Genomic DNA, 18320 nt, shown 5'->3' on the forward strand with positions numbered 1-18320 from the left:
ACAGGTAGTAAGTATTTGTCTCATCTGGGTGTTTGGCCTGTAACAACAGATTTTGGGCAAGATTTAAAGCATCTCATTTTGCTGTCCACCCTGTTGGCAAAAGGTATCATTTTGCACTTCTGGAAGATTCAGACTCCCAAGTACCCCAACAATGGATGAGTGTATTCTAAACATGACGCACCTAGAAATAATTGCTATGTGATATCAGGAGAGAATCAAGATTTATAATGGGATGTAAACTGAAGCGTGAGAGGTATCAAAGAAGGATATTTTAATAAGAGACAGGTGGCATGCTGGGAATGAAAATATAAAACTTTGGAGCATAAGTTCAGAAATATTGTTGACTTGTATTACTAGTAAATATGAGAAGGATGGGGAACAGATGCACAGTTCAGAGTTGTTTTGCAATATCAAAAATACAGATAACTTGTAAATAATGCTTTATGCTGTGTTACTTTTGTTGTAGAAAATGCTGTATGGTAGATCATCATGTTAGCCTGGGCGATAATCTGGCAGAGTGGATTGCATGCTCTTTACAGAACGTGCCTGATTTTTCATTCCATTGAATATGAAAAAGTCTTTCTCTTTTACTTATTTATATATTAAAAAAAGGTGCTGCTTTTCATGGCCTACAGTGACCATGTGGACATCTGAGATTCCGGTGAGAAGGACCAGGATTGTGGCACCAGTTTTAGTTGCTTTCATCAGCTGTCCCCTCCTATTTGTCTGTTCTAGAGAAGTAATGAGCTAGGAGCAAATTCAGTGACTGCGAATTTACCCTGAGTTGAGTGGGATTATGCCGATGAGCTGATTTGGACCGACATGTATAACTCCATTCTCTAGCCACCGACTCCATCCCTCTCCCTGATCACTAACTGATGCTGAACCAGACCGTTCGCAACCGTGGCATCCTATTTGACCCTGAGATGAGCTTCCGACCACACATCCGCTCCATCACCAAGACCGCCTACTTCCACCTCCATAACATTGTCTGTCTCCGCCCCTGCCTCAGCTCATGTCTTGCTGAAACCCTCATCCATGCTCTTGTTACCTCTAGACTTGACTATTCCAATGCTTTTCTGGCCGGTGTCCCATCTTCCACCCTCCATAAAGCTGAGCTCATCCAAAACTCTGCTGCCCGTATCCTAACTCGCACCATCCCATTCACCCATCACCCCTGTGCTCGCTGACCGACATTGGTTCCCGCTCCGGGATCGCCTTGATTTTAAAATTCTCATCCTTGTTTTCAAATCCCTCCATGATCTCGCCCCTCCTTATCTCAGTAACATCCTCCAACCCTACAATCCTCCGAGATCTCTATGGTCCTCCAATTCTTGCCTCTTGGCGCATCCCCAATTTTAATTGCTCCAACACTGGCGGCCATGCCTTCAGCTGCCGAGGCCCCAAGCTCTGAAATTACCTCCCTACCCCTCTCTCCTCCTTTTAAGACACTCCTTAAACCTACCTCTTTGACCAAGACTAATATCTCATGTGGCTCGGTGTCAAATTTTGTTTGAAAATCGCATCTGTGAAGCGCCTTAGGATATTTTAATACATTAAAGGTGCTTATATAAATGCAATTTTGTTGATGTTGTTGTCCCCTTCTCTTTGCCTGCTCCAAAGAAGTAACAAGTTAGAAGCAAATTAATTGACTCTGAATTTATCCTGAGTCGAGTGGGATTATGCTGATGAGCTGATTTGGACCCACGTGCAGATGTCACTTGGAAAAAAATTAACCATTGGAATCAAACAGTGGAGAGACATGTTCCCTCCATGGCTGCAGCTCCTGTTGACACTCGGATGCTGTGGAATTTTTCAAAATAAAATACTGCTTCATTATTTAAGAGGTAAAACCATTCCCCCCATCCAATGGAGACTTGCTGTGCTCTGCGATTCCCAGTTCTTGGAGTACTACATTGTGAGCAGGTTAAATGCACATGTGCAGGCTGGTTTCACACAATGAAAGCCTTAAAACTAAATGGCCATGGGTTACAATAACATGAGGGATTAACAAACTGATTAATGTTGCTAATTTTTTGTGGGGGGGAAGGGGAAAGAGTACAGTTTCATTAAAATAGCGTAGTAGGAGAAATGGATTAGCAGTTTTGTTTCCCTGAGGCTCCACATACATGGAACTGGAGCTTGTATTTCGATATACCTGATCTAATGGGCCCATTGTCATTGGCTCCATTGTGGAGGATCTTCCTTCTGCTCTATTGGCTGCACCTGGCTGTGGCCCCCTATGTGGCTAATGTCTTCTCTGCTCCGGCTGAGTCTGGCTTCCATTTTATTTTAAATTGTGGACTGTTAGCTTGTAGACCCTCTCCCAGTTAAATCCCAACCACAGTGAGTCTGCTTTCCGCCAATACTTGCTGGCTGTGCATATTGCAGCTGTGACCAACCCAGCTAAAATCTGCTTCTTTCTCCTACCCACTGGCTTTGGCCCTGCTCTGCTCTGGGAAATGAGGGAATACATACCTAGCGAGGATTGATGCCAATATGGTTGGAGCTCAAAGATTTTAAACAAGGGCTTGTTACATTAGTATGGGTTCTATTACAGACCTCAAAATTGTGGGAAGGAAATGGAAGTGAAATCTGCAATTAAATTACAGAGGTGAGTAGGATCAACAAAATTATTTTTCTGCGAGATTTCAATTATCCACGTATTGAATGGTAAAGAGAAGGACTAAATGGAGCAAAGGGTATGCAATTCCTGAAAAGAACTCCTTTCTCAAGCAGTATGTTAACAGGTCCACAAAGGCGGAGGCTTTGCTACATCTGATTAAATAGATTAGGTGAATGAGCCAGATGTGGGTGAGCACTTGGGGAGTAGCAATCACAATATGATAAAATTGAAGATCCAACTAGAAAGGAAAAAGTCAGTATGAAAACTAGAAAGCTAGATTGGCTTAGGGCAAATTTGAGGAAGATGAGCTAGCTGAGCTGAGGTGGAAAGAGAAATTGGCACATCGAAGAGCAGTGGGATATTCTTTAAAAAGCGATTGCGGAGGTACAGAATAGGTATATTCCATTTTTAAAAAAAAAGAAAACTGCTAGTGGCTTCAGAATGTCATAGATAAATAAAGCAATTAGAAACCAATTAAAATTGAAGCCTATAAGAATAATAAAAAAGCTAAAGGAGAATGAGAAAATAAGCAAAAACGTCAAGAGGGAGTATGTAGAAAAAATTTCAAAAGTCATCAGTGTATTATTTTATATCAGTAAAAGGAGAATCGCTAAAAGCGAGTTGGGACCCCTGAGAGGAGAGGATTGTCAATTTGTAGATCATCAAAAATGGCCGAGGTATTTAATAAATACTTTTGCATCACTGTTTACTGAAGAGAAGGGTATCGGTGAGGAGGTGAATCTTGAAGTAGTTGAGAGTGTATGAGCAATACTATGATGGCCAAAAGGAAAATTTTTAGATACGTTAGGCTAAAGGAAGACATGGTATCAGATGCAGTGGGATACATTCTAGAATCCTGAGGGAGATGAGGAAGGAAATTGTCGAGACCCTAGAACTCTGTTGAGTGTGGACATGCGCCAGTGCACTGGAGAGTGGCCAAAGCAGTATCCATTTTTAAAAAAGGGAGACAGAGCTAATCCAGGTAATTATAGGCCAGTTAGCTTAACATCTGAGGTAGGGAAAATTTTAGAGTCTTCAATTAACAATGAAATTACCATATATCTAGATCAAGAGAAATTAGTTAGAAAGTAGTCAGCGTGGCTTTCAAAAATGACGATCGTGCTTGACAAACCTCATAGCATTCTTTGAGGAGGTAACAAACACTCTAAGTGGATGTGGTTTTCGTGGACTTTAGGAAAATCTTTGACAAGGAACCACACATGAGATTACCAGAGAAGATTAGGGGGAGGATAGCAAACTGGATTAAGCATTGATTAGAAAGGAGGAAACTGAGATTAGGAGTTGAGATTTTATTCCAGAATGGTTGGTTGTGGGTAGTGGTGTAACATAAAGTTCAGTTCTGGGCCACTTCTGTTTACTGTGTATATCAATTATTTGAATATAGACCTAGAGGGCGTGGTGTAGAATTTTGCAGATGACACCAAAATAGGAGGTATTGTTAATTCTTTAGAAGACCAAAGGATACTGCAAAGGGCTATTGATGGAGGTGGTTTAAAACGTGGCAGGTGGAATTCCAAGTCATTAAGTATTAAGTGATGCGTTGTGATAAAACATAACAGCAGTACTTATACTTTGAATGGAAGTAGGCTTGTTGTTGTAGAAGAGCAGAGGGTTGGATAGGTGGATGAAAGAAAAAGAGATAATAGGATATGAGAACAGGCAGCGAAATAGTCCTGATCATGTTTGTTCACGTCGAGGGTATTTGCTGACACAAACTGGTTGGGCCGAATTGTCTGTTTCCATGTTGTGACTGCTATGCATTTCTATGACTTATATGTATCTATATTTAAGAAACCTTAATAGATGCTTGAAGTCTGTTTAAGAAAAACATTTGTTTCGGAACCATACTTCATTATCATCTTCTGAGCTTACTCCCCTCCTCTCTGACATATTTCCTTTCCTCCCCTCCCTTTCCATCTCTTTTTGTCTTGCCTCACCCCATTATCCCCTTCTCTTGCCACCTCCTCTGACCTTGCCCCCTGACCTTGCTCCTCTCCCTCCATTCCCCTCCTTTCCCTGCAATCCTGCCCAACATTTGCCCCTTACTTGTTCCAGGCCTCTAACCCTCCTCTGCCTTTCTCCTGACCGAATCCCATGCTCCTTTTCTCCTCTCCGTTACCCCACTGTATTTTCCTCCACCACCCGACTCTACTTTCCCCTCGTACATGGCTCCAGCTTCTCCCTACAGCCTCTTCTACTCTCTGGCATCACAGTCCTCCATCAGCCTGGTCTAATTATCCCCCACCCTCTTAACTCCACTTGGCCTGTGGTGTCCAATTTGTCTTCACTGCCTTTGTGCAATGCCGTGGAAGATTGACTAGTTTTATGCTAATTTCGGTGTGTGAGACGCACGTTTCGTTGATTAGTTGCACCTGAAGAGAATGCAACGATATAAACTGCAGGCAAATGAATGTCAGAGACCTGTGCACTCAGATATCCTCCTTGACCGCCAGGTGCAGTTCAGGGGCAAACTGTTCACAGAAAAACCTGGTGCGACTGCTTCCAGAGCTGCCAATATGGTGTGAACTGTATTAAGGGTTAGGCTGTATGGTGTGAACTGTATTAGGGTTAGGGTTTTGTCTTTTTGGATTAAAAAATGGTTTTGCTGTTGAAGAATGCTGTTGGTCCTTTAGACTTAGTGGAGGCCATGTTCAATACTGTGCAATAACCTATGGTGCACCTTATTTGGAGGCAGGTGAGGAAAAACAATCACAACCCTCCTTGACAACTGCTGAACTCATTCCTCTCGGCCTCTCTGATCCCTTAACAATTCTTGCCCAACCAGTGGGAATCTCTCTCTTCACCCTCACCGCCCCCCACCCCCACCCTGACCATACAACTGCCACCTGGAATGAAACTAGAAGCCTCAAAGTCAAATCATCACACTCCTCCTATTCCTGTGCCATCAGTCTTCATACTCCCATTTATTTCCCCTGTTCCTCCACCTACTGCTTGGCAGAATAATGCTGACCTCTTACTAGTCTCCCAGGCAGATTACAGGAGTACCTGGACTGCTGCTTGGGGTTTTGCTGCCATCCCAGCTGTGACACAGTAGCACAACTCATTCACAGGAGACAGAACTTTTAAATTAACATGAAGACCACAGACATGGTCTAGCACACATAAATTAAATTAGAAACGTATCACAACTTCATCCAAAGTTATTCAGGTAAACATCCTGAAAAAAAGCCCAAGGTCTTCTGGTTGTCTCATGGGTCTTTGAATTTTACCTTCCCCTTTAATGATGCCACTGCCTTTAAGGCCTGAATTGCTCCTGATTGTCCTGTCCCTCCACTCAGTAGAGTGCTTCCAACAGTGCCCCAAGTTCTCCCTCTTCATGATAATCAGGGCCCCCCGATGCATCAGTGCTTCCTGAGGCATAGCATGTTTACTGCGTTCACTGTGTGCTGAACAGTGCCCAGGCAGGAAAATCGTCCCTCAGACTTGCAGCTTACTTAATACTTCTAGATACAGTTTATTATCTGGAAATAACCCAGTTGTTTTGCTTGTAGCTGTCTCTTCAAATTGCAGCCCTCAAGGAATCATCCATAAAGTACTTATGTCAAATATCATTTTTCAGACACACAGTCTCTTTGTTGTCAGTCCTATACTTTTCCAAATTCTCCATCCCACAGTGCATACAAATTCATTCCCTCATCTCCCAGATACAACAAATATTTGAAAGTGCCCTCTCCCTGGAGCTGTTGAGTGACTCACTGTTGTCCTCTGAATACCTCGCTCTGTATTCAGAGCCAGGCCCGATGCCAGCAAATTCAAATCCCTGACTTGGAGCCAGCATCACTGTTTCTCTGACCAGAATGACTGTTGAAAATAGCATAAAGCACTTGGGCAAAACAACCCCTGTATGCCTCAATGCGCATTTCTCCTTGACTCCCCTTTTTTATTGATGTACATATTTTATGAATAAACCCAAGAGGGCAGAATTAATAACTTGAAAATCTATTCAGTTAAATTTACATTGACCAAGCGGCTCAAATCTCCTGAACTTATCCAACACAGTTAAATTTAAATCACCCCTTCAAACAATGAAGCAAGGCGCAAAATTACTATTCAGTACAGTGCGTCTCAAATGATACTGCAGATGTGGAGGTGTGGAAAAACTTTGCTGGTTGTTAAACAGTGCTGACTTTCTCATGACTACTGAAGGCCAAAATGACAACTTAATCTCACTCTGTTAGGTAATTATTTAATATTGTGGGTAATTGTTTGGCAAGGTGGCCAATAACGAATGCTATAATAATACTGCACAACCCCATGCTGCCAAAATAGCTATGACCAAGACCGATTCAGTGGACAAAAAGTTCAGTCACAGTACTGTAGGAATTGAATGAAAAAAAAAATGCTTTCCTTCCTAAATCCTGATAGTCCTGAAGGCATGCCGAGTCAATTTCTTCACTCGCTCGGTATTTGAATTTTAATCCGGAGTGGGTTTTTAAGCAGTTTGCTCTGGTTCTGTAACCCACCCAATCAGGACGGAAGTTGCAAGCTGTTACATTAACCAACTGGCCTAAAGAGTCAGTAGGTGCTCTACTGCGCTTACTGTCATTGGTTCAACTTAATGTTTGAATTCAAGTGTCAGTACAATAGATCAGGTGTTGACTAAGATGAGCTTGGTACTGGTCATTTCTTTCACGGCCAGGAGGGTGGAGAGAGGTACTTTGTACTTTCACTCCATTTATATTTTTTTATTCGTTCATGGGATGTGGGCGTTGCTGGCGAGGCCGGCATTTATTGCCCATCCCTAATTGCCCTTGAGAAGGTGGTGGTGAGCTGCCTTCTTGAAACGCTGCAGTCCGTGTGGTGAAGGTTCTCCCACAGTGCTGTTTGGAAGGGAGTTCCAGCATTTTGACCCAGCGACGATGAAGGATCGGCGATATCTTTCCAAGTCGGGATGGTATGTGACTTGGAGGGGAACGTACAGGTGGTGTTGTTCCCATGTGCCTGCTGCTCTTGTCCTTCTAGGTGGTAGAGGTCGCGGGTTTGGGAGGTGCTGTCGAAGGAGCCTTGGCGAGTTGCTGCAGTGCATCCTGTGGATGGTACACACTGCAGCCACTGTGCGCCGGTGGTGAAGGGAGTGAATGTTTAGGGTGGTGGATGGGGTGCCAATCAAGAGGGCTGCTTTCTCCTGGATGGTGTCGAGCTTCTTGAGTGTTGTTGGAGCTGCACTCATCCAGGCAAGTGGAGAGTATTCCATCACATTCCTGACTTGTGCCTTGCAGATGGTGGAAAGGCTTTGGGGAGTCAGGAGGTGAGTCACTCGCCGCAGAATACCTGCTCTTGCAGCCACAGTATTTGTATGGCTGGTGCAGTTAAGTTTCTGGTCAATGGTGACCCCCAGGATGTTGATGGTGGGGGATTCGGCGATGGTAATGCCGTTGAATGTCAAGGGGAGGTGGTTAGATTCTCTTTTGCTGGAGATGGTCATTGCCTGGCACTTGTCTGGCGTGAATGTTACTTGCCACTTATGATCCCAAGCCTGGCTGTTGTCCAGGTGTTGCTGCATGCGGGCTCGGACTGCTTCATTATCTGAGGGGTTGCGAATGGAACTGAACACTGTGCAATCATCAGTGAACATCCCCATTTCTGACCTTATGATGGAGGGAAGGTCATTGATGAAGATGGTTGGGCCTAAGACACTGCCCTGAAGAACTCCTGCAGCAATGCCCTGGGGTTGAGATGATTGGCCTGCAACAACCACTACCATCTTCCTTTGTGCTAGGTATGACTCCAGCCACTGGAGAGCTTTCCCCCCTGATTGCCATTGACTTAAATTTTACTAGGGCTCCTTGGTGCCACACTCTGTCAAATGCTGCCTTGATGTCAAGGGCAGTCACTCTCACCACACCTCTGGAATTCAGCTCTTTTGTCCATGTTTGGACCAAGGCTGTAATGAGGCCTGGCGCCGAGTGGTCCTGGTGGAACCCAAACTGAGCATCGGTGAGCAGGTTATTGGTGAGTAAGTGCCGCTTGATAGCACTGTCGATGACGCCTTCCATCACTTTGCTGATTATTGAGAGTAGACTGATGGTGCGGTAATTGGTCGGATTGGATTTGTCCTGCTTTTTGTGGACAGGACATACCTGGGCAATTTTCCACATTGTCGGGTAGATGCCAGTGTTGTAGCTGTACTGGAACTGCTTGGCTAGAGGTGCAGCTAGTTCTGGAGCACAAGTCTTCAGCACTACAGCCAGGATGTTGTCGGGGCCCATAGCCTTTGCTGTATCCAGTGCACTCAGCCGTTTCTTGATATCACGTGGAGTGAATCGAATTGGCTGAAGACTGGCTTCTGTGATGGTGGGAACCTCGGGAGGAGGCCGAGATGGATCATCTACTCGGCACTTCTGGTTGAAGATGATTGCAAACTCTTCAGCCTTGTCTTTTGCACTCACGTGCTGGACTCTGCCATCATTGAGGATGGGGATGTTTGCAGAGCCTCCTCCTCCCGTTAGTTGTTTAATTGTCCACCACCATTCACGACTGGATGTGGCAGGACTGCAGAGCTTTGATCTGATCCGTTGGTTGTGGAATCGCTCAGCTCTGTCTATAGCATGTTGCTTCTGCTGTTTAGCATGCATGTAGTCCTGAGTTGTAGCTTCACCAGGTTGGCACCTCATTTTTCGGTACGCCTGGTGCTGCTCCTGGCATGCTCTTCTACACTCCTCATTGAACCAGGGTTGATCCCCTGGCTTGTTGGTAATGGTAGAGTGAGAAATATGCCGGGCCATGAGGTTACAGATTGTGCTGGAATACAATTCTGCTGCTGGTGGCCCACAGCGCCTCATGGATGCCCAGTTTTGAGCTGCTAGATTTGTTCTGAATCGATCCCATTTAGCACGGTGGTAGTGCCATGCAACACGTTGGATGGTGTCCTCAGTGCGAAGACGGGACTCCGTCTCCACGAGGACTGTGCGGTGGTCAGTCCTACCAATACTGTCGTGGACAGATGCATTTGCGACAGGTAGATTGATGAGGACGAGGTCAAGTAAGTTTTTCCCTCGTGTTGGTTCGCTCACTACCTTCCGCAGGCCAGTCTGGCAGCTATGTCCTTCAGGACTCGGCCAGCTCGGTCAGTAGTGGTGCTACCGAGCCACTTTTGGTGATGGACGTTGAAGTCCCCCACCCAGAGTACATTCTGTGCCCTTGCTACCCTCAGTGCTTCCTCCAAGTGGTGTTCAACATGGAGGAGGACTGATTCACTGAGGGCGGTAGATGGTAATCAGCAGGAGGTTTCCTTGCCCATGTTTGACCTGATGCCATGAGATTTCATGGGGTCCAGAGTCAATGTTGAGGACTCCCAGGGCCACTCCCTCCTGACTGTGTATCACTGTACCGCCACCTCTGGTGGGTCTGTCCTGCCGGTGGGACAGGACATACCCAGGGATGGTGATGGAAGAGCCTGGGACGTTGGCTGAAAGCTATGATTCTGTGAGTATGGCTATGTTAGGCAGTTGCTTGACTAGTCTGTGGGACAGCTCTCCCAACTTTGACACAAGTCCCCACATGTTAGTGAGGAGGACCTTGCAGGGTCGACTGGGCTTGGTTTGCCTTTGTCATGTCCGGTGCCTAGTGGTCTGATGCCGGGTGGTCCGTCCGGTTTTATTCTTCTTGTGACTTTTTTTAGCGAGATTGTACAACTGAGTGGCTTGCTAGGCCATTTCAGAGGACAGTTAAGAATCAACCACATTGCTGTGGGTCTGGAGTCACATATAGGCCAGACCGGGTAAGGACGGCAGGTTTCCTCCCCTAAAGGACATTAGTGAACCAGATGGGTTTTTACGACAATCCGGTACTTTCATAGCCACCATTACTGATACTAGTATTTTAATTCCAGATTTAATTTTTAATGAATTGAATTTAAATTCGCCAGCTGCCGTGGCAGGATTTGAAATCATGACTCTGGATTATTTGTCCAGGCCTCTGGATTACTAGTCCAGTAACATAACCGCTATTCTACCGTACCCTTGAGATATGAATCCCAGTCAGAGCGATTAGATAAATATATTGTAACCTCTTCCCCCTCTTATTTGTATTGTGATGGCAAAGGAGGGGACTGAGAGTGAGAAACTGGTAACAAATAAAAGCCTAGCTCAGATTCTGAGTAATTTCTTCACTGTTTTTATGTGAGAGTTGTGGAAATAGTCCAGATTCTGAACCCAAATTTGTGCTAATTTGTTCAGCCACCAAATAAATTTGGGGATGGCTGTTCCACGCCAAGATGATTGTATATAAGGCCTTAGTTCCTTTTCTCCCATTGCAAAGCATTTTGATTGCTATTAACTTTTTAAGTATTTTTCAAATATTTTTGTACCATACATTTCTCGTAATCTTTTTGGAAAAGCTTTGAAAGTTCAGTGCAACTTTCTCAACTTCTGATCAAGTTTCTGTATTGGCCTATAGAGTGCTACCTTGGGCAGACTGGCTGTGGCCACTGGCTTGAGTAGATTTTTCCAGCATAACTGACTGAGAAGGAGGTGAAGTGGGTGCAGTCAGAGAAATCAGCAAGGACTATTTCTTGGAGTTTGTTTGCCCAAGGATTCAGTTGCATCTCATTTGTTTGTGAAACTGGGGCTTCATAATCTGAACAGTCCAGGCATCAACACAGGCTGCATTTCAGGCTAGAGGAAGGTATCCTTGCATCAGGCTTTCACAGTATTCCATCTCCCACCTCCAATATGGTCTGCCACTGAAATGACATGGGGAAACTTGCCAATGGCACATTTGGGAACACGTATTTTTCAGAGTTCCCATCGTGACCAACAAACTTCTCTTCATGCAGCCTGTGGTAGATTTTCATAGAGACCAAATACCAAAAAATCCTTGTGCAGGGCCAGGTGTCCAAATGTCATGGGGGATTAAAAAGTCGAAAGAGCTGGATAATTGCAGCAAAAAAATTGTTTTCTTAGGGTATCTTGTCAAGGAGAATATCATAATTAATGAAATTTGTACATGAACCACCATATCATTCAAGCTGGAGCACAAGCCTCTGTGGTAATCAAAGACAGCCCACAGCTGATGCAGCAAAATGTTAACAAACAACCTTACTGTTGCTCCACCATGGACATCCTCACTGCACGGTCCAGAAGAGTCATTCACGTCACCCTGCTGTGCAGACATGCAAAAATGAGAATTTGATAGTTTCCCAGGTGCCTCCAAACAAAGTCTTTGCAGCTATATTTCCTACGGAAGACTTTTGGCTAGCAATTGGAGGCTATCTTAGAAAGCATCAGCAGAGCCTGAATAGTTTCCTGGGCATGGTTTCGAGAACCCACCCAACTCAACCCACAGTTCTACCTTTTGACGGAGGTGAGGATGAAGACAGGAAGACACACTGCCATCTTCTTCCTCCCCTGCCTGTGATTTGAGGTCACTGATGCCCCCGGTAATGCAGGAAGCTCCAGTGGAAGGATGACAAAAAATAGTAGACACATGTTGACTATCTTGGATAACATGGAAACTTGTCTTGGGTATATTTATTCCAAACTACAGATAGGATCATGCAAGTGATGAGGTTTTGAGAAGTGATGTAGATCACTGTGGTCCAAAGAAGATATGGAAGTTAAGCATCTTTAATAGACCCTGACCGTTCGAATAGTACCACAGAATATTTTACATCTGCTTGAACATCCAAAAGACAGCATCTCTGACAATGCAGCACCCACTCAGTACTGCAATGAGGTGTCAGTCTGGATTATGTGTTGAAGCTCTGGAATTAACCAGAAATTAAGTTTGTGAATGGAGTATAGATGTGTTTTCATAGGCATCAGCTTTTAATTGGGGAACAGAACATTCAGCAAGTATTGACATTGTGATATCAGTTTGGTCTGTAAAAGGCATTACCAGGGTACTGAATTCACCTGCAGCTCGCAAAGATTTCATCATAATATTGCTACTATTTATGTTCTTTCATTGCTGCTAACTGTTAAATACCTTTATACAGTATGTTCATTTTATATAATTTTGTTTTTGCAGCTTTTGAGCAGGAAAGATAAAACAACATTTGAAAAATTAGAATATCTGGTGTCTAAAGAAGACAATTACAAGAGGCTCAGGGATTACGTTAATAGTTTGAAGATGACTCCATGTATTCCATATTTAGGTAAGGATTGCTGTTTTGTATTCTTCAGAAGCAGTGTTTCATCCAAAAACTGTTGTTGGATGCTTGGACAAATTAGTCGGTGGGTAAAATAGAAAATTACTATTAATTGCTGTCTGACCCTGTTAAATTTGTTTGGTTATGTTTGAAAATGTTTTTAAAATTCATGTTTATAGAGTGGAGATTTGTGTCATATCAAATACACTTACGGTCATCGAGCAGTTCATTATACAAGTTAATTGCCAACCATTGTTTTTGCAACTCATTTAACTCGATCATATGTCCATTACTTAAGATTATTTGTTTCCAACATTGTAATATTCAGAAATAGTGTTAAATTCTGTGTTAATGAAAATGAGAGAAATTATTAGAATGGTCTTATCCACTGAGGTGATGTATAAAGTTTATGCCCACTATTTCCCGATGATTGTGGGAAATACCAACAGCGATGCTTTGTACTTGCTTCCCAATAGAGGGGGGAGTTAGAGGACTCAGCCCACCTGTCAGCACAGCCTGCTGGTTGAGTTCAGAGAAGCATTTATAAAAACCTGGGATGTGATTGTCAGCACAACTCTGCTGAGAGTTGGTATGAGGGTTTTCAAAGAATGTGTGGAGAAAAAAGACATAAAATTGAGCATGTTAAACTTGGATTAGCCTCTTTATAGTCGAACAATCTATCTCAATCTATTGTTTGTGTATCTCAAACAATTCAATCACTGATACAATGCTGAATCTAAAAAAGAAACCACTTAAACATATGATTTTTTCAACCGCAGGATGTTAATGCATCAAAACTGACTGACATTCCAGATTAACAATTAAAGATAATTTATGCTGCAATTAGAAATTTGTAGAGGTGCTAATTACCCTTTGGGATGGATCAAGGCTCTGTTTTGTTTTGAATGATAGAAGACTATATTTTTAACACATTTAAGGAGAATATGTGTCTGGCCTGTATTATGACCACTTTAGTTGGTTACTGCAACTGTATGCTGCAAGACATTCTCTCAGTTTCTTTGTTTCACTGTAATTTGGGAAAATGGAGGAGTACATGTCTGGCTTGCAGGCAAATGCCATTTCAAAGGTCACCTCTCTTTGGGTGAACTGGTGAGTTCTCCCAGGCAGTGGGAATAATTAATGTTGATCACCAGGTGGTCACTGATTTGCATCTGTCAAAGTGACGTTTGTCGTTGTCCCACAGTTTGGCTTTATCCTAAAAGTGGGTATATGGTTTGAGCTAGTTTCCTGACAGACTGGCATGATGCCTTTGAACCCTACTTTTGTTGACCGTTTTGTCGTCTTGTGAAAGGAACCATTTTATCTTCCTTTGGCACTGTTTCGACTTGAAAGGGGGGAGCAGCACATGACACAAGTTGGTTGACTAGGTTCTTCAGTTACCTTTTTGTAGTACTGGTATATGGTTGGAAGCCTACAGAAAACTTCATGAGCTTGTTTTTCTCACGTAAAAATAAAAGTGATTCATCAAGGAGGAAAATTGTTTCAAGTACTACGAAGAGCTGGTATAGGCTTCTAGACTTTTAGTTTTTTCAAGGAGACACTGAATTGCACTAAGCTTGCAATTAAGCTTAAACTAGTGAAATCTGCCATGTTTGCATTTGCTTCTACTTAATTTTATATCTTAATAAATATGATAGTTTGTTGGTTGATTTGTTTTGCCTGTCAGGGTGTTATTTTTCTATCAGTTGGAGAGGTCAGGCATTTATGATCCATATTATTTGTAGTCTGTACCTCATTGGTAAAAAGGACATATTGCTCACCCAGATTACGTTGTGTGTGAGATTATGCTTTGCTTCCTAAGGAGAGTGGGCTTGCTCATGGCCACATATTTTCACATTGGGCACGAGAAAAAATATGTTTTTAGCAAGAGTTCTGTCCATTTATTCTACATTATTCCATTTTGCTTAAAGACAGTTTTATCCATAATTAATGATTCCTTACAGGTTTTTTTGCTTATTCGTTACACTTACTTGTGAAACATTGAGGACAGTGTTTTACATAGAATTAAATAGAATTTACAGCACAGAAACAGGCCATTTGGCCCAACTGGTCTGTACCGGTGTTTGTGCTTCATGAAGGCCTCCTCCCACCCTACTTTATATCATCCTATCAACATATCCTCTGTTCCTTTCTCCTTCATGTACTTATCCAGCTTCCCTTTTAGTTTAATTCAGAACATCTCAGTTGTTTGCACAACACAAAAATGTTAATTTTCACTCTTAAGAGAAAGTCATGTGTGGTCTCCTCTGTTGCTGGGGTGAAGGAGATGCATACAGTAATCTTTTTACCACTGTATTGCCAGCCTGTGTTGCATGACAAATGGGCGCCCACTAGAATTGTAGTTGTGTGGGAAAAGAAAATTTGAGTTGAACCTTTTTATTATGCACTTCATTCTACGGTGACCAGTTGGCTAGTCATCAAACAAGCTGATGATAAGCATGGGTGCAGGACTCTGGAATATTGGAATCTAATTCCGATTCTGCTGTTTATCAGATGACCAACATAAATGTAATACAAGTGTAAAGATTGAAAGATTGCTGCTTTTGATTTATTAAGATAAGTTTATTGGAAAAATCTTAACAAATTTGGGCTAAACGGTTTCTTTCTGCGCCAATGCTGCAGTTATAGTATAAATGCAGTCTGAATATGGAGTATGGGCCCGACCTTACTGAGGAGTGATGCTTCTTGGAGGAGGCATTCACAATCCAGTTAGATTTGGAATCAGTTCGGTCCTTGACACAAGTTTAGATCACTGTGAGTGACCACACATATTTGTTGTTAGGCACACAGTAAACATTAGACTTCCCTATTTTCAACTCTGCTTTTTGTGTAATAAACCTATAATACAAGAAGGGTCCTTCATACCAGATTAGACTAGAATTTATGAAGTTTTTCTGATGACACTGCAAATGAAAGTAGTTGTTTGAACATGTAATCCATTTCAGTCTGATTCCTGGCCTGCAGCCTGAAATTTGCAACCTTCCAATCTGCAAGCGAAGAACAATTAAAATAAAAGCAAAATACTGCAGATGCTGGAAATCTGAATTAAAAACAGAAAATGCTGGAAACACTCAGCAGGTCAGGCAGTATCTGTGAAGAAAGAAACAGAGTTAACATTTCAGGTTGATGACCTTTCATCAAAACAGTTAAATGCTGACCTACCTTCAGAACAAAACATCAAAAACAAAAAATTAGGCAGTGTGTATCACACAAAACCTGATGAAACTTCTTTGTTTCAAATGTTTTTCTCATTTTTTGTGCATTTGAGATTTCTTCCTGCCCATGTGTTCCTGACATGTACAAACACATTCCTGGAAATAATGTTTCAACCGCTTTCTCAGGATTTTGAACTCTTATCCGTGTTGTCTCAGTTTCTGGTCATTTTGATTTTTAGTAGTAGACTGATTGTTTTACCGTGCGGTGGCAACTGAGTAATGACTTCACGAAGAAGTATTTAGAGCTACTTGTATTCTAGGCTGTACCACTGATATCCAGACAAACAGGCAATCCCATAAGAATTAGTCAAGAAAGCTATTAATCATCAGTCGGGACCATGAGCCTGGAGGGCTATGTGGAGTCGGATGCTGGCCAGGCTTATACACAGATGAATTCAGAAATACAGCGAGTGACAAAACCAAAGGAATGTCTTAAGAGTTTACACAGTGAGAGTAGTCTGGCAACAGTAAAGGAAAATAAGTGTTTGAATTATGAACTTAAATCTGAAAAACATTGAAGTGGTCATTTTTTTCTATTCATATATTACAGAACCCATAAGAGTTTGTCACGGGCTGGCTCAAGAGTTTGTCATTTACTTGAGGAACAAGTAAAGTTTGTTGATGTTGCGTTGGTTGTGTTATCTTGATTCAGTCAGCCCTGACATAGACTGCTTCTCGCAGCACAATTCTGAGCACCGTTTTGTACCATAATTCAATAGATTTGCGATAGGCCATTTGTCAGTATCAGGAAAATTATGTTCGCATCATGTGGCCTTACAGTGCCTTACAGTGGTAGGATATTCCATTGTTACTTGCTGCTTTCCCTCACTACTTAAGAGAATAAACAAAATTGTTCCGGGTTCATTTAAACTAGGTATGGAGGAGAGAACAGCTAAGACTTGAAATATAGATAAGCAGAATGTGATGGGTGGTCAGGAGAAGACAGAATAACCTAAAGTAGAAAGTAAATCCAGGCAAAGAGAACAATCACAAAGGGACTTAACTGAGCAAAAATAAATAGCAATTAATGGGTGGGGATTGCTCAGATTGGAGAAGAGTTGGAAGTGATGTACCTTAAGGCCAACATTGGGTCCACTTTTATCTTCATTGTACAAAGATGATTTGGATTTGGGCATAGGCTACATGATATTGAGATTTGCTAATAACACACAAGTTGGAGTTTGGTAAATAGTGAGGAAGACTGTAAGAAAAAAATCAGGAATCGTTTAGAGAACATCGATCATAGTATCATAAGGTTTAGAATAGCTATGGAAAAGGACACGGACCACAGTGGAGGGCCAATTTCAGTGGGATGAGAACAGATCTGGCACGGGTAAATTGGAATTAAAGATTGGCAGGCAAAACTGTAATTGAACGATGGGCGGCCTTTAAAGGAGGAGATGGTTCGGGTACAGTCTAGGTACATTCCCACAAGGGAGAAAGGTAGGGCAACTAAAGCCAGAGCTTCCTAGATGACAAAAGAGATCAAGAGTCGGATGAAGCAGAAAAAGGGGCGTATAACGGATGTCAGGTTGATAACACAAGAGAGAACTGGGCTGAATATAGAAAGTTCAGAGGGGAAGTGAGAAAGGAAATAAGAGGGGCAAAGAGAGAGAGTATGAGAATAGACCGACGGCCAATATAAAAGGGAATCCAAAAGTCTTCGACAAGCCAGTAAATGGGGAGAATAGGAGGGGTGGGGCCGATTCGGGACCAAAAAGGAGATCTACTCATGGAGGTAGAGGGCATGGCTGAGGTACTAAATGAGTACTTTGCATCCGTCTTCACCAAGGAAGAAGATGCTGCCAGAGTCTCAGTAAAGGAATATATAGTTGTGATACTGGATGGGCTAAAAATTGATAGTGTAGGTAGTGGAAAGGCAAGCTGTACTTAAAGTAGATAAGTTGCCCGGTCCGGGTGGAATGCATCCTAGGTTGCTAAAGGAAGTAAGGGTGGAAATTGTGAAGGTATTGGCCATAATCTTCCAAACATCCTTAGATACGGGGGTGGTGCCAGAGGATTGGAGAATTGCAAATGTTACACCCTTGTTCAAAAAAAAAAGGTGTACGGATAAACCCAGCAACTATAGGCCAGTCAGTTTAACCTCGGTGGTGGGGAAACTTTTAGAAACGATAATCCGGGACAGAATTAGCAGTCACTTGGACAAGTGTGGATTGATTAGGGAAAGCCAGCACGGATTTGTTGAGGCAAATCGTGTTTAACTAACTTCATCGAGTTTTTTGTTGAGGTAACAAAGTGGATAGATGAGGGCAATGCAGTTGATGATATGTATATGGACTTTCAAAAGGCGTTTGATAAAGTGCCG

General features: G+C 42.7%; 1 protein-coding gene across 3 annotated transcripts in view; it reads left to right on the forward strand.

Moving 5' to 3' along the window:
• ralgps2 (Ral GEF with PH domain and SH3 binding motif 2) overlaps nt 1-18320 on the forward strand; it is a 413674-nt gene that overhangs the window by 222718 nt on the left and 172636 nt on the right. For all 3 annotated transcript variants that reach the window (XM_067990774.1, XM_067990772.1, XM_067990773.1), the window contains one exon: nt 12638-12764. In XM_067990774.1, the coding sequence (XP_067846875.1) occupies nt 12638-12764 (127 nt within the window). The remainder of the gene's footprint in view (nt 1-12637; nt 12765-18320) is intronic.

Source organism: Heptranchias perlo, chromosome 9 (assembly GCF_035084215.1).
Source record: "Heptranchias perlo isolate sHepPer1 chromosome 9, sHepPer1.hap1, whole genome shotgun sequence".
Classification (NCBI taxonomy): Eukaryota; Metazoa; Chordata; class Chondrichthyes; order Hexanchiformes; family Hexanchidae; genus Heptranchias; species Heptranchias perlo.